This window comes from Sorex araneus, chromosome 4 (genome assembly GCF_027595985.1).
Source record: "Sorex araneus isolate mSorAra2 chromosome 4, mSorAra2.pri, whole genome shotgun sequence".
Classification (NCBI taxonomy): domain Eukaryota; kingdom Metazoa; phylum Chordata; class Mammalia; order Eulipotyphla; family Soricidae; genus Sorex; species Sorex araneus.
In genome coordinates, this window is record NC_073305.1 from 67,587,106 (window position 1) to 67,612,097 (window position 24,992).

At 38.0% G+C, this 24,992-nt stretch overlaps 1 protein-coding gene across 7 annotated transcripts in view; it reads left to right on the plus strand.

Moving 5' to 3' along the window:
- The window catches only part of MITF (melanocyte inducing transcription factor), a 230,775-nt gene that overhangs the window by 179,632 nt on the left and 26,151 nt on the right, over nucleotides 1-24,992 (plus strand). For 4 of the 7 annotated variants that reach the window (XM_004612790.2, XM_004612791.2, XM_055136576.1 and 1 more), the window contains exons 3-5: nucleotides 14,445-14,672; nucleotides 15,878-15,961; nucleotides 18,264-18,359. In XM_004612790.2, coding sequence (XP_004612847.1) covers nucleotides 14,445-14,672; nucleotides 15,878-15,961; nucleotides 18,264-18,359 — 408 coding nt within the window. Of the gene's footprint in view, nucleotides 1-13,232; nucleotides 13,361-14,444; nucleotides 14,673-15,877; nucleotides 15,962-18,263; nucleotides 18,360-24,992 lie in introns of those variants that run through there. The other 3 variants (XM_004612795.2, XM_004612796.2, XM_055136578.1) reach the window with 2 other exon arrangements.

A 24,992-nucleotide genomic window follows, 5' to 3' on the forward strand; every position in this document is an offset into this window, starting at 1 on the left:
GATGCCCTCAGGCTACACCAGCAGGCGACAAGAACAAATGGAGACATTACTGGAGTCTGCTCAAGAAATCGATGAGCAACGGGATGACAGTGAGATATATATATATATATATATATACACACATATATATGTGTGTGTATATGTACATATATATATACATACATACATGTAAAATCTCCACAAATAAAAGAATGCCTTCTCCCTACATCCAGTATAATTGAATAGTGAAAATGATTTCTGTTTTATACTTTGCCTGATGAAATTTGAAGGCCTTCTGCATGGAAAGCACATGCACTCAACCCATTGAGCTATCGCGTTGGTCCATAAAAGGCAATTTTATCTTACACCATGAAACATTCCTATTTTTAACATGAGTATTAAAATTGACTAATATTTTCCTTTTGTGTCTTTTTTTCCTTTACAAATCACTGGGTGATCTTTTATTTACATTGTTTGACAATAAAAATGATGCACATTAACAAACAAAAGCAATTATACTTTAAAACATTAAAATATCATTATAGGGGCTGGAGCGATAGTACAGCAGGTAGGGCGTTTGCCTTGTACTCGGCCTACCCGGGTTTGATTCCCAGCATCCCATATGGTCCCCTGAGCACCGCCAGGAGTGATTCCTGAGTGCAGAGTCAGGAGCTTGTGCATCACTGGGTGTGACCCAAAGAGAAAAAATATCATTATATACAAAAATAAAACAGTAGCAAGGCTTTTGTTTATCCTTTGAAGTCAGTGCTTCTTTGTTTACTGAACTGTCATTCAAGTCTCTGTGAGGAAATGGACACTTGTGCATTGCTGAAAATATTTAAATTTGCACAATTTTCTAGAAAAAAATATAGCAAAGTGAATTACAAGTGCCAGTGGTTTTTTGTTAATATTTTTTATGTGATAATTCTGCTTAGGATTTATTTTTCCTTTAGAGACAGAGGAAGATATAATTTTAGAGTATTAGTTCCTTCATAAAAAAAAAGACAGATATGAAGTATTTCTAGTAGAGCTAGCCCATTTGTACTGTCACTACTTCTTTTAAGTTGAGATTATTCATGTGATAAGAATTTGTTCATAATGTCTTTAAAAAATCTTTTTTGAATCTTCAAATAGGATATGGGTGATTTCCTTTACCAGATACTATATCCTCTTGTTTTTATACTTTGGAGAGATAGTATAAATCTTGGGATGTTGATTCAGATCATATGCCTTTTGATATAAAAAGCAAGTTACATTGGTACAATAGTGTTTTCTAGGTATAAAAAGAGTTTAATCTTATATTAAAACTTGTGTATCATTGTGATTGTATGTTAATAATAAATTATATGCAAACTCTTTTGCATAGAGCTAACTTTGCAATGTTTAGAAGCAAGATTTTATTTACTGAAAGTTTTAACATAGCTTAGTTTCCTAAGAAGGGCTTAGGATCTTTGAAGTAATTGTAAAAAGTTTATGCTTTTTTTTTTCCCTCTTACGTTTATGTTTTATGTTGGAAAATTGAAAACCCAAGCAAATAAAAATATGAAAAGCATATGTAATTAAACAGAAACAAAATAAAAAGTTAGGCAACAAACAGAAGAATACTAATAATAACAAGCATAGGAATTATACCTATTATATATATTTATATAAAGAACTCTTAAAAATCAATAGGAAATGGGTCTGATTTGTTAAAGAACTTTGTACTTAAAATGACAGATAATATTTAATATAAGATCAGGTTGGCATAAATTAGAAAGCCTGATATAAATATGTTTGGACAGAGCAGAGAAAGCAGAATTGTCATATATTAGTAGCAGGAGTATAGATTGTACAAACACCCTGGGAACAATTCGTCAACATCTAATAAACTTGTCACTGTGCACAATCTACTGTATAATAATTTCATTCAAGGTCGATGCCACTTAGGAACTCTGAAGGACACATACACAGGGACACAGTATAATTTAGGAACACAACAAATTTAAGTCAACATAAATACCCATGAAAAAGGGAATGGATTACATGGAACATAATAAAATAATATTAAAATAAATAAACTAGATATGTATGTATCGATGTAAACAGATAGCAGCATAGTGACAAAAATTGGTAAAGACCCACATATGTACAACATGTATGATTTTAAAAAAAGAAATCCTGAATAATAACAAGTGTTTTATAGGTACTATGTTGTAAATGCATATAGAGAGACTCTAAGGATACAGGTAAAGTGTCACTGGGGAGAAAGGGTAAATGAGCAGGGAAGTCTAACTTTAATGTTACCTCCAGTATTTAATCAAAAGCAAACAAGATCAGTTTGTTTTTTTGTTATTTTATTCAAGGGACAGGGATATGATTATGAAAGTATTCTGCCAGAAGCATTAAATTAAATTAAATAATTAATTAATTAATTAATTTTGAAGGGGAGGGAACAGAGTAAGGGGGGAAGGAGTGATGTACATCTTGACTAAAGACACTAAAAGGTTGACAAGGAAGCTTGCCATCACTGTCTTTGCTTTGTTAGATTGTTTTGAATGCTGTCTTAGATATATTTTAGTTGCTTTCTGCATCACTATTTTCCCTTGTACTATAATTATCTTAGGGCAGGAATTTTGCCGTTAATTCCTTGAGGTCAAATTTCATACTATTTCTCCCAAAATAAAATGCATTTATTCTGTAAACTTTCACAGAAATTGTCAAAAGAGCATCTTAAGCCTGTTGGAATCAGTACTGGAGTAGCTACAGGTATCTAACTGGGTACTATGATTATCTGCTATGGGGAGAACTAGAAGAATAGGTCTCCTGGGAATTGGGGTAGCATCATTTAGAATGTAAAACCAGCAAACCCTTCTCTCAACAAACTTCTATCTTAAGGACTCCATCCTCTCTTCCCCAAGTCTGTATACTGCAATATGTTCCAGAATGCAAAAAATATTCATTTTTAAAAATTATAATAGTGAAAATTGGCATCACCTTAATGACCTTAATCTAGGAATGATTAAAACATTTATAGAATAAAATGCTACACAGATGCTTTGAAAATAAGAGGTAAATCTAGGTGTTTTTGCATGAAAATTTGTCTATGTTGCATTGTTTTTAAATATTCTATAAATGTGCATTACACCTGACTTAAATGCATGTATTCTTCTGTGTGCTTATAATTTTATTTAACCTAGAAATGCAGAGGATACATTCAAACTCTAAAATGAATTCCAAGGAGCAAGTAATAAAACAAGAGTAAGAAACAAAGGAAAAGTGAAATGGGACTTTTTGTTCTTAATTCACTTGTCTTTATTTTTTTATGATTTTTTTAATGATCTTGCTTATCAGATGCCCTTGTGCTATTTGAATGCTGTTTCTGTCTAAATATATGAAAGAAGCATGGCATGTTGCATTTCATGTTCTTTGCCATTATTTTTCTTTAGTGGGTGAAATTTTCCTTAAGATCTCTTAAATGCTCTGCATTTGCAAAATACGGTTTTTCTACTGTTCCAAAGTGGCACTGAATTAATGGAGCAGTGACAATAGTGCATAGTTGAGATGGCATGAAGGTGACTCAGATTTCAGCCCTTGAGATACTTGATCATCATGCATAGTGATAGAGTCTATCTCGTTTATGACAACACAGTTGAGTTTTTAGATATAAATAATAGCATAGCTCATTGGTCAGAAGAGTAGAACTGGACGATTCCATGTGTGTCATCAGCATGTAAAATAGGCCAGTGATTTTTATGTTATCCTAACTAACATGTTAATAGCATGATAGAACAAAAGCTCTTGAGTTGTTTGGTGGCGGTGCCTCCTTATCCTTTCCATATTTAGAGTGATATCAAGTTGTAACTGGCTTTCATGAATACAGTATAGGTTTGATACTGAACTTAAAAAAAAAATCTTTGACACAAAGGGTGGATTTTAAATAAGAAGATGAATTCTCTCTCTCTCTCTCTCTCTCTCTCTCTCTCTCTCTCTCTCTCTCTCTCTCTCTCTCTCTCTCTCTCTCTCTCTCTCTGGAGCACCTGCAGTGCCAGACTAAATCTCTTCTGTAATTGTTGGGCTGGTTCATTCCAATCTGGAATTTCCTCATTGCACCATCTCGACAGCATATCTTAAGGCCTGTCTGAAGAGCTGGGGAGGTTGTACCGCAGACTGACTAAATGAGGAGGTCCTGGTGTCCTGGTTTTGTGGTTCCATCCCTACAGCTCAGCATGGTACTTTCCCCCCAGCATGGAGCTAGGAGGATCCCACAGTGGCTGATATAGCTCCCAAACCAAAATCAAAAGAAAATAAAATTGCCTGTGACAATGCATTTCCTCAAAAGTCCGGAGGACCCTCAGTCTCATGACTGAGCCCCCGAAGTCTGTGTTTTTCTGAGGGAGCTTCTTTTTCCTTTCTTCTCCCCCTCTGCTCCCCCCTCCCCCCCGCCCCCAAGTTTCCAGTTCTGTGGACTTGACCTTCATACCATCAGCTCTCCTTGGGGGCTGACCTTTCACATGGGCCCAGGGCAATGTTTCATCTCTGGCAGACTTGACCACTGCCAGTTTCTTAAAGAGTGGCCGTCTTTATGAAACGGACTTGCGCTGCCCGTCTCTCACAGTGGCCTCTAATGCCCCGTAAACTACAAACGCTGGGGGCGTTTGGTGGGGAAGAATGCAGGAAAAGACTTCTACAGTTCTGAAGCTTGTTAAATGGGGGGCACATGGAAACAATACAGCACGAGGGAAATTACACTGGTGATTGCCATCGATTGTGGTTAGAGGATGCCCTCACAAATGGGCTGTTATTAGAGCATCACTGAACCACATAATCACAGCCTTTAACAAAATCATAAAGATATGTCAAATATTTTACAAACTGAAATTGCCGAGGCTTAAATGTTTGGCTAAAATTTTTAAATAATTAAAAAATTTTAAATCATGGGGCTGGAGCAATAGCACAGCGGGTAGGGCGTTTGCCTTGCATGTGGCCGACCCGGGTTCAAATCCCAGCATCCCATATGGTCCCCTGAGCACCACCAGGAGTAATTCTTGAGTGCAGAGCCAGGAGTAGACCCTGTGCATCGCCAGGTGTGACCCAAAAAGAAAAAAATAAATAAATTTAAATCACAACATAGCTTTCTGTTGTGATCAGATGTTGAAAAAAATTGAAATGAGGTAAATTTCATATTCTTATTATATAACAACTTAATGGTCTTATTCATTGGTTTCAAAATTTCCAATAGTTTTGCATGAATATATTTGTATTCAGGTTCGCTAATTTTTGTGCAATTTATGGAATTTTAAAAAAAAATTAGTGTTAGTACTATGTTCATTATAGAAAATATACAAAAGGATCCCTAAGAAGATAGTCACATAATTGCATCACCCAGGAATGGTCATTATTAAGATATATCCAGAATGATTTGTCATTAGTCCTTTTAATGTAATCAGTATTCTTATATTTTTTTTTCTAATGCATATTTTATGCACATGTAGAACAATATTTTGTCAATTATTTTACTTAAAGTCCTAGTATTTTTTTGGAGAAGAGAGGTGGGATTGGCCCACACTCAGAGGTTCTCAGGAATTACTCCTGATTCTGTGCTCAAGGATCACTTCTGGTGTTAGGACCATACATGGTATTAAGGATGAATTCCGGATCAGTTGCACACAGTGGTTGCAAACAACCAATCCTCGGTACTGTTATCTCAAACCCCAGGAACAACATTTTGAAACCAAATTAACATGACAGTTCTAATGTTGGTAACCTTCTTTGCAGTCTCACTTTATAAACTTCCCTTGCGTTAATTAGTTTTGTAAAATGTGAATGCTTTCATTATGTCCAATATATGCGCTTGTTCTTACATAAATGGAATTTTGCCTCCAAAAGGACACTTGGAATATCGAGAGATATTTTTGGGGGTGATACAAATGTCGGCAGTGTGAGTCTGTCATTTAGGGGGTCAAAGCCAAGAATGCTGTAAAAGTGTTGCAAGAGAAAAAAAAGGTGCCCAGAATTTTTTTTAAAAAATGAAGTGTTTATCCCCAGGTAAATAGTGCCAACATTGGGGGGCCCAAATTAATCTGGCTTCCTCAAAATTAATATTTTAATTTATTGTTGATCCTTACGTAGGATTCCATTTTTATTTATTTTTATTTATTTTATTTTTTTATTTTTTTGCTTTTTTTGGGGTCACACCCGGCAGTGCACAGGGGTTACTCCTGGCTCTGCACTCAGGAATCACCCCTGGCTGTGCTCAGGGGACCATATGGGATGCTGGGAATCGAACTCCAGTCAGCAGCATGCAAGGCAAACGCCCTCCCCGCTGTGCTATCGCTCCAGCCCCAGGATTCCATTTTTAAAGAACTCCATTTTTTAAATTATAAATTAATGGTTTGGGAACTTTCTTTGAAGGATAAAATGGCAAATATTTGGGGAGCTTGTGGGCATACATTCTGCTACTTAGCTGTGATCCAAAACTGTTATCATTTGAAAGCAGCTCCAAAGTTTACATAAATGAGTGGATATGGCTGTGTCCCCCTAAGCTGTTATTTATAGAAACAGATATAGGGCCCTAGAGATATTTGCCTACTCCTGACATAGATGCTGCTGTGCTAAGCATTCTTGTGCTTAAGTTTTTGCCCCTATATCTGATGAGGTCATTAGAAACGTTGTTGAAAGTATAATTTATTGATTGACATTTATTGATCGTGGAGAGAATTTCATCAACTTGTCTTTTTTGCCCCCTTCACTAACTTGAGATTGTTTGGTGTGGCTTTACCTGCTTCTACCCCTCCATCAGATTTGGATCTGCCTTTAGAAGTATGCAATGGGAAAGGGTTGGCAGTTTGCTAATTTGAGTGACTTCAAGAATCAGGTTCACATAAGAGTGGACCTGACCAGCTGTCAGTGTCAGAATGAGGAGTTGCTTTATTTGTAGACTTCATGTTTCTGGGCTTTTGAGTTGGACACAGTGAGGGACTGCCACATCTTCATTTTCTTTAGGATTTCTGGAGATACGTGAATCTTTCCTTCTATGATTTGACCCCTCCTGGTAGGGCCATTGAGTAGGCATGTGGTCGTGTGTCTGTCATACAGAGACATCTAAGTGGAGATGTTCTTGTCCCTGAGTCCTCTTATATCACTCGGGGCTACGGATAGAGAAAGAGAAAAGTAAGCTGTAAGTTCAGTGCACTCTGAACTCTAACCTATTTAAGTGGAAGAGGAAAGTGGTAAAAGAGAAGTAAAGGACTGAGCAGAAATGATGAAAGAGGCAAAGAGCAAACCTGGTGAGCGAGGTAAATTGAAAGCGGAGTGAAGAAAGCGTTTTCCAAGTGAGGACTGGCACACTTGGTGTGCATGCTTGTCCCCCAGTGTGCCTGATCCACTTGGAGCCTTTGCCTACGTCTCACCTGTTCTCTGGATGGACTATGTAAAATGAAGGCAGTTGCCTGACATACGATTCATACTCAAGTAATATTTTTTGAATAGCTAATGAATTTGTAACTCTTAATGGGAATGGAAGTCCAGGTGAGAACTTATTAAAGCCGCAACCTGTGAGAACACGGCCCACAGACCAGCAGGGTTAGCACCCCTTGGGAGCTTATTAGAAATGCAGGATCTTAGGGCCTCCCCCTAACCTATGGAATCACAGTCTGCATTAACTAGATCCCAGGTGACTCATAGACACATTAAGGTTTGCTCCCACTCCTTTATTTAATTCTCTGTGTATGGGGAAGGAGGGAGAAGAGGCATACTCTTCAGATCACAGTGACTCAGAGTAAAGGTTAAAACTGTCAGACTCTGTTCTCTTCTATGGTTGCTTCTGTATTCAGTCATCATGATTTTTTTTAATGCAAGGTACTCTAGAATATTTTATATGTATTATATATATACATATACATAACTTTTGGGATGATTTCTTGGTTTCATTTTTACCTATGCTAGGAATTAATATAAAATTCACAACATCTGGATCATGGTAGATGATTTTGAGTGAATAAATGATGATTATCTGTTTTCCATATTCTAAAAAAAAAACCCTGCTGTTTAATATGATGTTTCTCTGTGTAATACCCGATGTGATCCCCAGATGCTAGATCTGTAAGACATGTTTTTTTTATTTTTATTATATTTATTGTGTCTTATAGTTTATCCCATAAGAACTTAATTCTGAAAGTGACATCCTTATTCTGCATTTATAAGTACTTTGCAGGCAGATGGCCACCACTCTTAAATCTCTCATATTTTTATTTGGATCAGATAAAAATGTGGTGCTCTCTTTTATAGTCATGATCTTCCACTTATTTTAATCTGAGACAGAAAATTATATATGTATATTTTAGACATTTTCTTACAATATTACCTTTTGTTTCTGAGACTGCTAAATATTGTTTATTCTAAAAGCAAAACGTACTTGCCCTGCAGTTTATAACAAGCACTGTCTTATAGGTCATTACCTAAGGATAAAAAGCCTGCTAGAAATTTTTGGTAGTCTGGTTCAGTTTATTCTAACATCAAAATAATAGAAAAGTGGATTTACTAGCTTTTCCTTTTATATATGTTTACAAACTCATTTCTTTGAACTCAAAAAATTAAGAAAATTATACAAGTCAATATGTTAGGAAGTGGTTTGACAGAACAAGAAAATTGTGATGTAAGTTTGTATATAATTTGTGTGTACATACAGGGTAGGTGAGTTTCTCTTCCTCCTTTTCCTCTTTTCCCTGTCCTCTTCTGCCATGCCAGGGAATGGAACTCAGTGCTTTACACGTGTTAAGCCATGGGTTTTGTCTCTGGGCTACAAACCTAGACCTTAGCTTTTCTTCTTTATTCACTTAAGGCCCCAGATCAAAATTGATCATCACTGTAGGATATTCTGCTTTTGGTCACAGGGGAAAGAAAGACGAAGGCCTGGGTTTGGTTCTTAACTCTAGTCAGTCTTTCAGCTTCTGAGAGTTTATTTCTTTAGTTCTTAAATAAGGATACTCAAGCATACCCTTGTTCCTTTGTGGCTGCTCATCTAGGCTTTTTTTCCCAAAATGGCAATTAGAAATTACATGCACATTTATTATTTGTCTTTTAAAACATCACCTTATTCTACTTTCAAGGCTTCCTAAAACCTCAATTTAATAGAAAATCAGTGAGGAGCAGGGATGGTAATTTTCTTTGGAAAGTCAGGTACATATTATAGACTTGGGAGTCTATATGGTATCTCCATTTGTAGCTACTCATCTCAGCTGTTGCTGCAGGAAAGCCACCGTGTATAATGTGTGATGTAACAGGCATGGCTGTTTTCTAAAAGAACTATGTGAATGGACACTAAAATGTGGGTTTTATAAAAGTTTCATGTGAAGTATTATTCTTTTTTTCATTTTTGCCCACCATATGAGAACACAGTGCATTCTTACTTTCCAGGTCATGTAGAAACAACTGGCTTGGTTGGGTCGCATACACATCCTGTTACAGAGAAAAGCTGGTGGACCTAGCGACCTTTGTCACTTCTAGCCTTCCTTTATTTAAATAATCCTTTTTTTTTCACTTTAGGTTTTTATCTGAATTTGCTTTTTCTCATAGTTTAAGATTCATACCTTGTTATCATCATTTTTGTAAGAGTGCTTTTGTACAACTGTACAGAAAACAAGATGCAGTGTCTGAGAGCACGGATTCCGAGTGTGTGTTACTCCTGGCAGTGCTCAGGGACAATATGGGATACTGGCCGATCGAGCCTGGGTTAGCCACATGCAAAGCAAGTGCCATACCCGCTGTATTACTGTTCCCGCCTCAGTCTTTGAATTTTTATACTTGGAGATTACTAGCATACTTTATTTGTATTGTACATTGTATACATTGAAAAAAGTTTTAATAGGGCATGCTATATTCTAGCTTTATTTTCTGCTTCCAATATTTAGCAAATCCTGACTTCTCCTCTCTGAACTCATTGCTTGTATCACTATATCACTGTCATCCTGTTGCTCATCGATTTGCTTGAGCGGGCACCAGTAACGTCTCCATAGTGAGACTTATTGTTACTGTTTTTGGCATATCGAATACACCACGGGTAGCTTGCCAGGTCTGCTGTGTGGGCGGGATACTCTTGGTAGCTTGCCTGGCTCTCCAAGAGGGGCGGAGGAATCGAACCTGGGTTGCCTGAGTGCTAGGCCTTACCTGCTGTTACTCACTATCGCTCCAGCCCATTGATTGTGTATTTGGTTAAAATGTCAGAACACGGGACTAGAGAGACACTACATGTTTTTAGCTGCTTGCTTGCATGCAGTTGCCACCTCTTTGACACCCAGCACCATAAATTGATTACCCAAGCACTACCAGGATTGATTACTGAGCAGAGTGAGCAATAAGCTTTGAGCATCAAAATGTTACCGCCAAGCCCCCAAAATAAGAGAGAGAAATACAGAGAAAATAAAAAGATATTAAGAATGTAAAATTTGCCAGAAAATCTTATAGCTATCTAATTCCATGTATGTTTTTCCATTCACTTGCTTGACAACTGAACATTAATGAAAAGGGAGTCACCAAAAAGTTGAACTGAGATAAGCTCGAGACTCAAAAGTCCTGTATATAAGGTTTGAGAGTCTCATAATTAAAACTGTGGAAGCCCAGGCAGGGCTAGTGTCTTCCTTCAGTGCCTGGCAGATACAGGAGGCAAGACTCAAAATTTGGGATAAATTCTACCAACATGCAGTGATGAGTGATAGGGTTTGGTGGTATGGTGATAATGCCATAATACTGACTGGTTCCAGATCAGTGATTCTCAAAACATGCTCAGGGAGTGCCCCTGGGGTCTTAATCCCTCAAAATGGTTCTATAAGATCAAAGTACTTTCATGATACCAGGTTGTTTATTTTTCTTTTTATCTGTGTGTGTGTGCGTGTATGCACGTGCGTGTGCATGGGTGTACACCTTAGGTACACCCTATAAGAGTTTTACAAAGGTTATATGGCATATTAAAATATTATCAATTCTCATGTTCATAAAATATGTTCCAGAATAATCTTGTATTTATAACTTTTCTGTTTGGGGGTCCAGAGAGAGAGTGCGGGAGGTCAGATAGTTGCCTTGCATGTGGCTGGCACTTGGCACTATGAGTGGTCCTGTGAGCACTGCCAGGAGTGACCCCTGAACCCAGAACCAGGGATAAACCTTATGCACCACTGAATGTGGCCCTAAAACAAAACAAATAAATTCAAAAATAAGACTTTTCTGATTTAGTTCCTAATATGGTAATATTGGTGGATAGAACTCATTTAAACACAGTCAATTTGAAGAATTTGAAAGGGTCCTGGGACAAAAAGAAAAACAAAACCATTCAGCCTCTTAGGGGGGTGATACTGATGCTGCAGACACTCTGCTCTCTGATAATCCCCACTGAACACACGAGGAGAGGGAGGCCTGGGAAAGCTGATGACCCGCAGAAGGCCACCCAAGTAGAAGTTTGCAAAGCAGAATCACAGATTCAAATCCAACTTTCAGCTTCTTACCTATTCTCTTGATTGTGTTATTAGGCCTGCCATCTATCAGAGAAACGCCAGGAAATTAGAAGCTCTAACTAGGCTGGATTCCTAGTGCCATGTAACCACCACCTGTAGCATATGTCACCTGGTCCTTTTATGTGCAACCTGTCATCTGGTGTCCCACTAACCTCACCACCTGCATTTAAACCAAAAGCCCATGTTCCTAATTTGTGTTGTTGGTTTCAGGTGTTGGGATTGGAAAATGCTTAAAATGGTGTTATTCTATTGAAATACATAGGGTTTATAATCAAATTACTGTCCACTTATTTGAAAACAAAATAGAGACTGCCTGTAAAGGAACATAACATATGTCACATGGATTTCTTCTGTGTCACGTGGATTTCTTCTTATGTGCATATAGTAAAGGCCTCACTCGCAATGCCAATTGGCAAGCAAATTGCCTTTTTTTCATATTAAAGCATAACATTCTGATTCATTAAAGAATAAGATCTGCCAGTGAATTAACATTTATTTTTAAATGTGAAGTCCTTTCTTTTTTAAGTGTAATAGTGAAAATAAGCACATTACACTCCTTGCCCTCATTTTATGTTTATTTTAGTAATGTCTATTGTCCTCATCATTATCGTGTCTGGACCCTTTATGAAACTTAATATGCCTCTGTGAACTTCTGTGTACATGTTAGATCAGTCATTTGAAACAGTTTTGAAATTGTTATCCTAAAGGACTTTGTCACCCTAGACATTTGGAAAGATACAATTAAACATTTTTATGCTTAAAATATCTTTGTATTTCAGCAGTATTAAGCATTTTAAAAAAATAATGTTTAGACAAATATTTGCTTGCTTTTTTTCTTCTTTTGCCTCACAGCAGGCATAAGTTTCATAGAACTTGTAATCATACCTGTATATTTATAATTATATAAGTCTACGTTTTGTTCAGTGGGTTAGCATATAATAACAGTAGATAATGGCATGGAATAATACATAAATACATAAGCTATGTATATGATAACATGTACATGTGTACTATATATGCATATAATAACTTGAAGGTTAAGCTGGAGGTATATTTATTATTCCCAAAAATTTCATGTAGTTCTCTGTGTGTGTGTATTTTTATAAACTGTTAGGATAACTCTCTTCCTTGATCATGTGAGGTCCGTTAAAAATTACAAATATTACAAATATTATATATATAAATAATATATAGGGTAAGGTGGGGGCAGGAAAGGAGAGAGAGAGAGAGAGCTAAGAATAAGATGCACATTGAAACTGGGATATGAGATGGGGCTGTTTAATTTGAAAATTCAAGACAGAGCCCTCCATATTAGTAGATAGTTTTCTTGCTGCCGGAAGTGGCAGAGTTATTTGGCCATTAGAAAAAAGTCTCGTGTAATAGGAGATTTCAGGCAATGTCTTCTCAAAAGGAAGCATCTATCTCTTAACCTATTGCTGAAAGAGAAATACCATTGTCTATTAATATTACTGGAACTAAAGATGAATGGTGAATTAGCCTTGATCTGACAGTGAGTTTGACTTTGATAGCTCATCACTTAAAAAGGTTCTTTTATATTTATGAAAAAAAGCATGACGTCAAACTGGGGTGGGTGTTGGTGGTGGAATTGATATCAATATTTAAGACCAAACCCAGGGCTTAAAAAAAGTCCTTGTGTGAACTTCTTTTTTTACATGCATAACTAATTAGCTTAGGTTATTATAAGCAGGGCTGCTGTTATAAAGTTTCCGGTGGTGTCTCGGGATACCTTGTTTATAGTGCCTTCTCTATGCCAGCCTGTCTTTGAATCAGAATTACAGAAAGTACAGGGAGTGAATAGTCTACCGTTTGCCACTGGACTGGGGCTACCTAAAAACGTTGTTATGCTGGAAATGCTAGAATATAATCACTATCAGGTGAGCTTTATTCTTATTCATACTCGGTCTCTGAAATATAATGCAATAAGTTGAGTAATTCACCTTTTCATATTATTGTAACAGGCACACGTTTTATTAAGTACAAGTCTCTTTTAATACTGTTTGATACTGTATGAAGTAATTCAATGTAGATTTAAACAAATTACATATTTTTAGAAATTTCATTTCCCTAGTGTGTGGCTGTTCTTTCTTCATTTATAGCCCATGAAGAATAAATTGTATTTATTAAGGAAAAAATGGTCTTTTATTTTGTTGAAGCAACATTGTGCTATAACTTATATATTTTAGGTATGCATCATTTAAAACAAATGTATGTATATAATACAAAAATTCAATAACACTGATTTGTAAAAGCAAAATATTTCTCGTTCTGTCTTAATGTTTGTAAGGAAGGAAAAATATACTGATTGTTGAATGTTTGTCTTTAAAAACACAAACATATAAGTGTTGATGTTAGAAAGAAACTGCTTAATGTGTAATTGTTTTTATGTTGGGTTCAGGATCTTAATTAAAATGTTGAATAATCATGTCCAAATGAAAGTAGGATGAATTAATCCACAATGAATTGATTTCATTATCAGGATGTTTCTGTTTATTTTCTACAACCGTTTTACAGTTGGGTTTTAAGGAGTTTTAATTTTTTCCTTTAACAGTAAGCGCTTCTATTTGCCAACAAAAGCAAAATAAACTGAATTATGCTCCTTTCCTAGATTTTGGTTTGATCTTAATAAGGTGTGTTAGAAAAAAAATTTTCCCTTTGAATAGTTTCATGTTTTAAATTATTAGTTATAGAAGGACTCAAGTGTTTTTAGATGTACCAATGTCTAGCAGGGAAAAGCAAAATAAAACAGGGTAAAGTATCACCCTAAATTCTAAGATTTAGACTTGAAGATTCAGTAATACCAAAGTCTATTAGCCTAGTGCCTGGTAGGTACTTAATAGGGTCTTAATAACTTACTTTGTTCGGTGGACTGGAGAGTCTCATGTTTGTGCCTGAAAGAAGAGATATCCAAAAACCACAAATAACAGCGCTGTCTTCTCTCCCCTCTGTGGTTATGTTCAGGTGCAGACCCACCTTGAAAACCCTACCAAGTACCACATACAGCAAGCCCAAAGGCAGCAGGTAAAGCAGTACCTTTCTACCACTTTAGCAAATAAACATGCCAACCAAGTCCTGAGCTTGCCATGTCCAAACCAGCCTGGCGATCATGTCATGCCACCAGTGCCCGGGAGCAGCGCACCCAACAGCCCCATGGCTATGCTCACACTTAACTCCAACTGTGAAAAAGAGGTAATTCATGTCCCCTCCCCACTCCTGTTCTCTTACACTACGTGACTGTCTGTTGGATATCATTTCCACACCTGACTGTGGACTCCTGTCTGTGCAAGTGGCCATGCTCTCTAGCCTTTGTCCCAGACCTCCAGCCTCTTTGGCCGACTCTGGGTTATTGGGTTATGGCGCGTGGTAAAGACCTGGTCGACTTTAAGTGGGGCTTGGAAGCGAGAACCCTTCCTCTCCCAGCCTGTTTCCGCTTTGTTAGCTGAGTGTGCGCCTCCCTTCAATGCCTTTCCATTTCCGAAGCAGTGAAAATGCAGAGAGAGAAGGGAAGGTGGAAATAGCAAAAATAGAAAAGGTGTGGGACAGGCGGTTTAGAAGTTCCGCTTATTGTGAATGTCTAGAATATTATTTTTATTTCTCCCTGGATGGGGAGGTTGGGGGGGAAACACGAATATGCATGGGGGGATTTGAATAATGTAACCCAGAGCATTTTGTAAAGAAGCAATGCTTCAATTAATTAATTGCAGGATGAATTCAATTTCTTCTCCTTTTTTTTTCTTTTTGGGTCACCCCCAGTGATGCACAGTGGTTACTCCTGGCTCTGCACTCAGGAATTACCCTGGCAGTGCTCAGAGGACCACATGGGATGCTGGGAATCGAACCTGGGTTGGCGTATGCGAGGCAAATGCCCTGTGCACCGTGCTATCACTCTAGCCCCTGAATTCAATTTCTTAATAAAATTACTACTGCTCTTTAAGTCTGATTTTATAAAAGCTGGATTGGAGACAAGACTCAAGCATGCCTAATTGTTGCATCAAATTTGAGGCATAAAATCCTGAGAAGGGAGTTGTAAATTTATGCCTGTTATTTCCAAACTATGAGTTGTGTTCCCTTTCACTGGGGTTTTACTGTACTCTGAAATATTCATGTGATTTCAGAGGTAACTTTTTTGAAGTTTGGTCAATTTTCATTTCAAAGGATCTGAGTCTTGGCTCCTGTGGCCAAACTAACCATCTTCTTTTCCTCTGTATTTGTCATGGGTCAAGCTAGTCTGATGGACGTTCATCCTTCATTATCTCATTGCTCTGTCAGATTCCTCTTTGTTTAAAATCATAGTTTATCTTGTTGCTATGCCATCAGCCTCACGTGAGCATGTCATTCACTGAAAAGTATCCTCATATCTGGGTCACGAGTTGATTTTGCTTATGTTTTTGCAGGGATTTTATAAATTTGAAGAGCAAAACCGGGTGGAAAGCGAATGCCCCAGTATGAACACGCATTCACGCGCATCCTGCATGCAGGTACTGAATGACTCGGCTACCCAAGGATGTGACACTTTGTAATGAGACTATTTATGGCTCATCTCACCTACTTGATGACTTAAGATCTCTACCCCCGCCCCCACACCCTGACTTGTTTTGTTTTGATTTGTTTTCTCATAGAGGAAGCAAAGAACAGGGCCATATTATTCATGGTGTTTCATGATTTAGCAATTATTAGGGAAATTAAGTTGAAAAAAGAATTTTCCTCCTAAGTTGCTTGAAGTCATTAAAAAGTATGTAAAGTTTTAAAATCTTAATAAATTGTAAAATGCTGGGCTTTATTTAGATACCATTATCAGTGTACATTACATACATAAGGTCAAAACATTGATCAACTCTAGTATAACCAGGAAGTGTGTGTGTGTGTGTGTGTGTGTGTGTGTGTGTGTGTGTGTGAGAGAGAGAGAGAGAGAGAGAGAGAGAGAGAGATTGAAAGAGAGAGTGCTATATTTTGTTTTGTAACAAGAAATCTCATGGAACATATGTCATGAAACTTATTCACTTTATTGGCTATTTTTCTCAAATAACTAAAAGTTCTTTTATGGCATAGCTTAATGGATATATACCATGTTATACCCATTAATTAATATAATATATGTACATTTTATAGCGACATATCAAGGAAAAAAAGCTAACAATATAGCCATTTAGTTTTCCTATATTTACCATCATCAATTTGCATAACTTTTTCATAGGGAAAAAATTGTTTTCTTTAATTCACACCAAATCTTGGCACTGGAAATGTAGTATAGTGAGTAAGGCACTTGCCTTGCACCCGACTGGGCTGACCTGAGTCAGTCCCTGGCACCTATGCTGTCCCCCAAGACTGTCAGGAGGGAGCCCTGAGCACACAGGTGTAAGTTAGTCCTTTAGTAGTCAGCAGTTGCCAAAAACAAAGAACAAAAACCAATCACAACAAATTCACGGATTTTATTTCTGTACAAATAAAGTAAAAATTTAGAAATACTCAGATGTTCCCTGGTCCATCTATCTGTTCACCAACTCAAGTAAAAAATTATTTCAAAATGAAGCAAATAAAACTAATATCCAGAAATGGAACTTAATACACAGTGCGCTGATAGTTATTCAAAACTAACCTCCAAATGTCCTTCTCACTCAGACTTTGAGTCTGTTTCCCTGGCACAGTGAGCACTTTCTTTTATTTATCCTGCAACCTCAAATAATTCAAAAACAATGTATATTATTCATCCCCATTTACAAACAACACATTGAGACTCACATTGAGATTTAAAGAAAGTAGGAGAATGAAGATTCCAGTTGCCCTGTGATGTTGGCGCTTCTTCTTCTTAATTGGAAGTGACAAAAAGGCACAGAGGGCATCCTTCTGAGTTCTGAGATTTCATTATGTACTTATGAAGCACTATTAACATCTAAGCATGTGTGTGCATGCACACACACACACACACACACACACACACACACCAGTTCAAATACATAAGGTGTTTACCAAGAAATGTTTTCACAGGCTTTTCTTTGCAACTGCTGCAATGCACATGTAATCACTGTTGTTTATAGTCATAACTGATGTTTTTGTACTTCAGGAATAAAATTGATCTAGAGGGAATGTCAGCGCCACGACTGTAATGATAACCTCGTCTTGGTGTATTCCTTGGGGAGCACCGAGCACACTGGCAGCTGTACAGGAGAAACTTATTTTATAAGTCACTGTGAGATCACTCCAGGACAAGCCAGGGGCCTGGGAAGCACAGTTCCCCGTGTTCTTGGAGCAGAGAGCCCGATTACCATGTGTGTTTTCCCCCTTCAAGGGGAGTTGGTGGATTGTCTTTAGAGAAAAAAAGCAAATGACAGCTCTGACTCAAGATAAGGTTTCTTGCTCTGGGCAGGCAGTTTAGCAGAGCAGTTGAAAGCATGTGTTCATATTGTGGCTTTTACCCTTTTTCAGCGTGTGAATTTGGGTAAATTCCTGCTTATTGATCTTACTGAAAAATTATCATAGTTATTACCTCCCTGGACAGGGTCATTGTCAGGATAATAATTTGGCCCTTGCACAGCCCTGATGCCCAGTGCCTGGCAATTAATAATTACCGAGTCTTGGTTTCACACAGTATCCTTAGCATTGATTGGTGTTATTGCACTTCCAAAAAAAAGTTTTTTCTATTTTGGAAGGAAGAGGATAGTGACTTCCTAAAATCTAACTAAAGATTACTACTACTTTAGGTAAGAAAAGATCATGGATCTCTTCTGGGTTGCTTAGGTTTTGCTTATACCTGTCTCTCTTCCATTTCCCTCTTTCCTACAGATGGATGATGTAATTGATGACATCATTAGTTTAGAATCAAGTTACAATGAAGAAATCCTGGGCTTGATGGATCCTGCCTTGCAAATGGCAAATACGGTATAGATCACTTTTTTTTTAAATAGCAAAAATCTCGATATCTTTTCAGTATTCTTGCCTTTTATTTTGGGCTTTTAGTTTCTTTGCAAAATATTCTAAGTAAATTTTTAATAAAATTATGACGGGAATTATCTCAGGACTTTGACATCGGAAAATAAAATTTCTCATTCATTCCTTGGGAACCATTTCCTGGATCCCGCGTCCACTTTCAACAGGAGACTAGACAGTTCCCAGTGACATCTGATGCCCAATTTAGTTCATTTCCTCTAAGAAAGTATACTGTGGTATTCTTGAGGTTTAAAAAGTTAATGCTGTTTTTAACTGAAGTACCATATTATATGCATAAGTGATTGTAAGTCATTCAGGTTTTATCTCTCAAGAGGAAAATGTATTACAATTTTATTTTAAAAACCCATGTTCACATTTGCTCTTCTATCTGTTGCTTGTTTCACTCTGTGATTCAGAGCATTGTTTTCTTTCACTTCTTCTGTGTGTGTTAGGCTACTATATTGCCAAAGTCTTATTGCAGATCTTATTTTGCCTTTGCAGCTATTCTGTGAATAAAGCTGTGAGTCAAGTTGGGACAGTGTTGTTGCCCTTGCTTTTAGGGTTGAGAAAGGTTAGCTTAACCTGTCCAAGATGGTAGAACTTGGATGCGTTACACTCAGGACTCCTCAGTATATTTGGAGTGCCTGATCCTATTCTTCTCTTTTTTAATAAAAGAGAGATGCCAGCATGAGACTAGCCTAGTCTTTAACAACTAGCACTTCAAACAGTAACTTCCATAGGGGGGACTGGTTGTTAAGTAGTAGTGTTATCTAACTGGCTTCTGATTTGCAAGATGAAAAACTTCAGAAGCTCTGGTGGATAGCAATGTGACGCTTCTCATCTGTACACGTAAATGATACAATGGCAAGAGTTTACAGTTTTCACCACAGGAAAACATTTTTTCTCCACACTAATGTTCAGTAATAAATTCCCTCAGCTAGGGAACATAATCGCACTTAAGTTTTTTATTACCAAAAGTCCTTAGCAAACTAAATTTTCATAGCATTTTCCCTTCTTTTCTATCTTTGTTCAGTTCTTGAAGATCAATGACCCGAAGTCTTAAAAAGTGAGAATTCCCTTAAAACTTTTAAGTTCTTCAAGGATCTTCAGGTTTTGTTCACTTCCTGCCCACTTAAGCTCACTTTTTGATTTTGAAAGAGCTAAATTTTATTCTGCAATTTTGATAAATGTTTATTTCATTTGCAAAATCACCCCCTCTGTCTTTGAGTCCTTGGCTAGCTTTTGGTGGGACCTTTCTACTTCTGACTTTGGACATGCCGTGGGGCAAAGTGTACGTGTCAGCAATCTAAATCCTAGGATGACATGAGCAAATCACTTGGAGGAGTTTTGCATGAAAGAATTTGTAAATACACCCAAAGACATAGGTATATTTATACTGTTTTCACTGCCCTTGTTGCTTAATTAGCAGGGGACCCGTTGTCCCAAAAAAACTTTCATGATGAGCTTGGTCATTTTGTTGTTGGTTCAGATGGGTACCTGGGTAAACTCAAGAGGGTATAATAATCTTCACTGTCTTTAAAATTCATTGTGTTTAGGGTCTGGAGAGATAGTATAGTGGGTAAAGCTCTTACCTTGCTTATGGCTGACTTGGATTCAATCCCTGGCATCCCATACAGTCCTTTGCATGCAAGGAATGATTCCTGAGTGCAGAGCCAGGAGTAATCCCTGAGCACAGCCAAGTGTAGCCCTAAAACAAAAACCAAAAAGAAAATTGTTGTTTTTAATGGTGAGGACCTATGAAGTTGTGTTGAACTTAATACTCAGTGTCTTAACCTCCTTTTGTATATTCTCTGTATTATACACACACACACACACACACACACACACACACACACACACACACATACACACACACACTGCTAGGCATCTAGCTTTTTGAATGCCATGAAGGATATGAACCAATACAAAAGAAGCAGAAAAGCATGATGGTTAGGAGTTGGAAATTGGGACCAAACCTGGGTTCTAATTCTAAATTGTCTTTTGCTATTTTACCTAGAATATTGCTTGGCTTCTTTTCTTCTTTATCCCATCCATAAAATAGGACTAATGATTTTGACTTACATCACATGGTCCTCTGAGAAAATATGTATTATGTAGCATTAGAAATATAAGTTGTACACAATAATATCAAAATTTTTAAATAAAATTTATTGTATATCAGAGAATTTTGATATTTTATTTTATTCAGGGCCTATATTGAGAATCTGAAGTGGGGCAAGCTGTATATAAAAATAACATACTTAACAATCCCTGTTGTCTTCCTCATGGATCTGTTTGTAAATTTAAGATAGAGGGCTCTGTTGTATCATAGAGAATTTGTCCTGATACAGGCTGACTGAAGACCCTTCTCATGACCCCCATTGCTTCTCTCCTTTAGACAAAATATCCCCCACATCTTTTCATTCCACATTAAAATAGATGTCCTACTCCTTTCTGATCGCTCCTACAAAACTGATTTATTAAGCTCCTAATAATGTGCTTAACATTGGGTGAAACCTTTGCATGCAGTACAGTAAAGCAAACTTTCTACTCTCCTAAGGGCTTACTAGTCTGGAAGGGGAGACCACCTCAACTCTGAATGAAAAAGGAGAGTTCAAAAGCCGTGTGAGGCTGGCTCAGGGTAATTCCCAGACAGGAATGATCCTCTGGGCACTGTTGAATTAATTCCTAACTGAGAACCAGAACCTGCAGAACTCTGAAGGACTCAGAAAAGGAACTCAGGAGGGCAGGATTCTGGTATCAAATTCTTTCCCATTTTAGCATTTTGCTATTTTGGGGGGTGGGGGATAGTAAACCCTAGAGATTTGGGGCACAGACTCTGATCCTGACATCTGAATTAAATGTTCTCTTAGCTAGTTATCAGACCTCTTTGCTTCATTTCTCCTGACACTAAATAGAAATGATAATAGCGTAGAAAACAGTAAAACTCATATGAAAAAGTTTGAGTCAAGATACAAAAAGCACTTAGTACAACATCCTGGTCCTGATACAGCCTCATTAAGTTTTAATTCTATTACTCAGGATAAATTTGGGTTTGGATTTTGAAAAAAATTAATCTGCTACAGCTTACCAGCAGCTTGATTTTTTTTCCCACAGTAAAGTTCAAAGTTAATGTTCTTCATATTGAATGTTGAACTTTTTTCCCCCCTTATGAGTCTTTGAAATGCTTTATTTCAAGTTAATTACTCAAAAAAAAAGTGAAAGGAACACTTAGAGAGGAAACTATCCTAAGGGAATTGGAGTCTAGAAATAACTATTCTGAGAACACAAGGGCCCTCTTGTACCATCACAAACAAAGAATAAAAGTCCCAGTTTACTTGTGCTAACAGTGCCCAATTGATATTCAGAGAAGGGCCCCATCCCTCTAGAAAAAAAACTGATAACAACATTTTATAATTATCATTTACTTGGAAAAATATTCATTTTGTTGGGGCCAAAGTTTGGAGCACATATGCTTTCTCATTATTTGTCCCAATTAGTCTATGACTTCCATCTCCCCATGTACAGCTTGTGCACTGCAGGGCAGGCAAGTCTCCACACTAGGTGAGTGTGCTGGGTAGGAATCCAGGAGTGGCCGAGGAAAGATACTAGGGGTCAGACACTTGCCTTATATGCAACTGATTCTGATTCTATTCCTGCACTGCATTTGCTCCCCTGAGCACAAGCATGAATAATGTGAGCACAGAGCCAGGAGAGAGCCTTAAGTATAGCCAGGGGTGGTTCAACCCCCTTCCCAGTTCTGGTTTTTCTTTTTTACTTTAAGGAGATAGAAATCGCATCTTTGTTAGCAGAAGATGCCTATTCTGCCTTTCCTAGCTACAAACATATTACTTTGACCTAATTAAGGAATTAACTGTGTTTTATGAGGGAGGTTTTTGAACCTAGAAAAATAACCATAAGGTCCTATCTTAAAATATACATGGCTAGGAGACTACTTTTAGTTAAAAGCCATATTATTTTAATTAACCATACTTTTAATTGCTTCAAGAAGTAACAGCCATTAGTATTAAAACAAAAGCCACCATGTAGGACAGAGTCTCCCAGCCTAGGCATTGTTGGCCTGGGAGATGGATAAATCTTGGCTGGAATGGTCAGTGCATTGAAGGATGTCCAGCAGCATCTCTGGCCTCTTACGGCATGCCCTTAGCACGCTTCTCCCACCTCCCTCCCCCACTGACACACATACACACATATACACATACTAACTGTAATATATATATATATATATAGACATTGGGGCTGGAGCAGTAGCACAGCGGGAAGGGTGTTTGCCTTGCACGTGGCTGACCCGGGTTTGATTCCTCCATCCCTCTAGAAGAGCCCGGTAAGCTACTGAGAGTATCTCACACGCATGGTGGAGCCTGGAAAGCTATGTGCCGTATTCGATATGCCAAAAACAGTAACAACAAGTCTCACAATGGAGACGTTACTGGTGCCTGCTTGAGCAAATCCATGAACAACGGGATGCAGTGCAGTGGCAGTGACAGTGAAAAAGACATTGACAGATGTCCTCCTGAGGGCAAAACAGACTCAGTAAAGATTTGGGGTAATGAGTAGTCCCTTCAGGCCTGCAACTCACAGTCCCTTAAAATTTGTTTAATAGTTGATAGGATACTCAGCAGTTAATGAGGTAGCAATTGCTTTTGCTGATCAGTATCGATTAGCTTGACTTTCCAGTCAAGTGCTTTTTTATTATTTTTGTTTTCTGCTGTGCCAAGCACTGAACCTAGGGCTCACACAGTTGAGGCATATGCTGCACTGCCAAGCTCCTACCCCATGTTCACTGCCATCTTTTCTAGAAAATTACGTTACTGAGACTCTCAGTTTATCGGTTACCTAGATAGCAGGCACTGTTTCATCTATTTTATCATATTTCATGCTTCCAAAGCTCTGAGATTAGTGGTGTGGTTGCCACTGTCTAAAAGGGCCACCACGCCCCAGAGAGGGTCAGCATCAGTAGGATCTTAACTGAGCCTGTCTTTCAGGCACACGCTGTACTTGCCGCACGGATAAGTGTGACATTCTATGTGTCTCTCGAACAGCTGGGTTTTCACTTGCAAAGATTTGGATCATCCTCCATGCTCAGTTCACGTTGAGGTCCCGAGTTCAGTTTCTTTTTTAAAAAAAATTAAATTAAATTAATTATTTTTTTGGTTTGGGGGCCACACCCAGTGATTCTCAGGGGTCAGTCCTGGTCCTGTTTTCAGTAATTACTCCTGGTGTGCTTGGAGTAGGGGAGAGGACAGTATGGGATGCCAGGGATAGAATCCTGGTTTACCACATACAAGCCAAGCACCCTACCCGCTGTACTATCTCTCCAGCCCAGAATTGTTTTTTTTTTTCTTTCTGGGTTACACCCGGCAATGCACAGGGGTTACTCCTGGCTCATGCACTCAGGAATTACTCCTGGCCGTGCTCAGGGGATCATGGTATGCTGGGATTTGAACTCAGGTCAGTCGCATGCTATTGCTGCAGCTCCCAGAATTCAGTTTCTTAATGGAAATCTAACTGTAGTAGAAAATCAGTTTCTAACTAGCTAATAGCAACAAGTTGATAATGACCACGCCACATCCTAATACTTATGAACCTTCTACCAAAAATTGCTCTGTTCAGGCATTGCAATAACTATGACCTCTCTTGCCATAAAATTACCTTTCTGGTCTCTTGCCTGGTCCAGAGTAGGCACCCACAAAATGCTATTTTCCCCGCCGAGTATTCTGGCAGGCTCCGGCTGCCCACTCCTAATCAGCAAGTATTGAAAATGCTGAAGCAGAAAATCTTTTCAAAGACTAGATAGAGGCTTATAAACTGCTTCTTCAATTGGAAGTGGCGGTGTCTGACCTCAGTAGAATGCCTGATAAGCCATCTTTTTACAGATTTTAATTGCTTTCCCTTCCTGCCCCGCTCTACTGTCAATCCTTGCCACTGATATTAGTTCTTTATTAACTCCTCTCCATCCATCCATCTCTCCAATCTTGCTTGTCTGTCCATTTGTCTTCCCATCTTTCTCTCTCCCTACACACACACACACACACACACACACACACACACACACACAGAGACACTATTTCTATCCCTATTTCCAGCCTATCCTTGGCATCTTTGGCTCTGTTTCATGTATGGTGTTTCAGTTCTCCCATATTCTATCTCCCTCTGCCTCTCTCTCTCTCTGGGAATCTCCATCTATTAAATGTATATACACAAACCACCTGTTTTTAGAGTATGCTGAGAAAATATACTGTGGTGCAGGAGAAGTTAATAATCAGGTTATCTATGCAGTTTAGATTTACAGGGACTTTAGATGAAGCCTAGCAATCCAGGACTTGCATGCATGTGGCAGGCCCTGGGTTTGATACTTGCCACTGTAAAAATGAACATCAAAGAAACAAAATAAAATGGTTTTGATGTACATCACTGTATCACTGTCATCCCGTTACTCATTGATTTGCTTGAGCGGGCACCAGTAACATCTCCATTGTGAGACTTGTTGTTACTATTTTTGGCATATCAAATACACCACGGGTAGCTTGCCAGGCTCTGCCATGCAGGCAGGATACTCTCGGT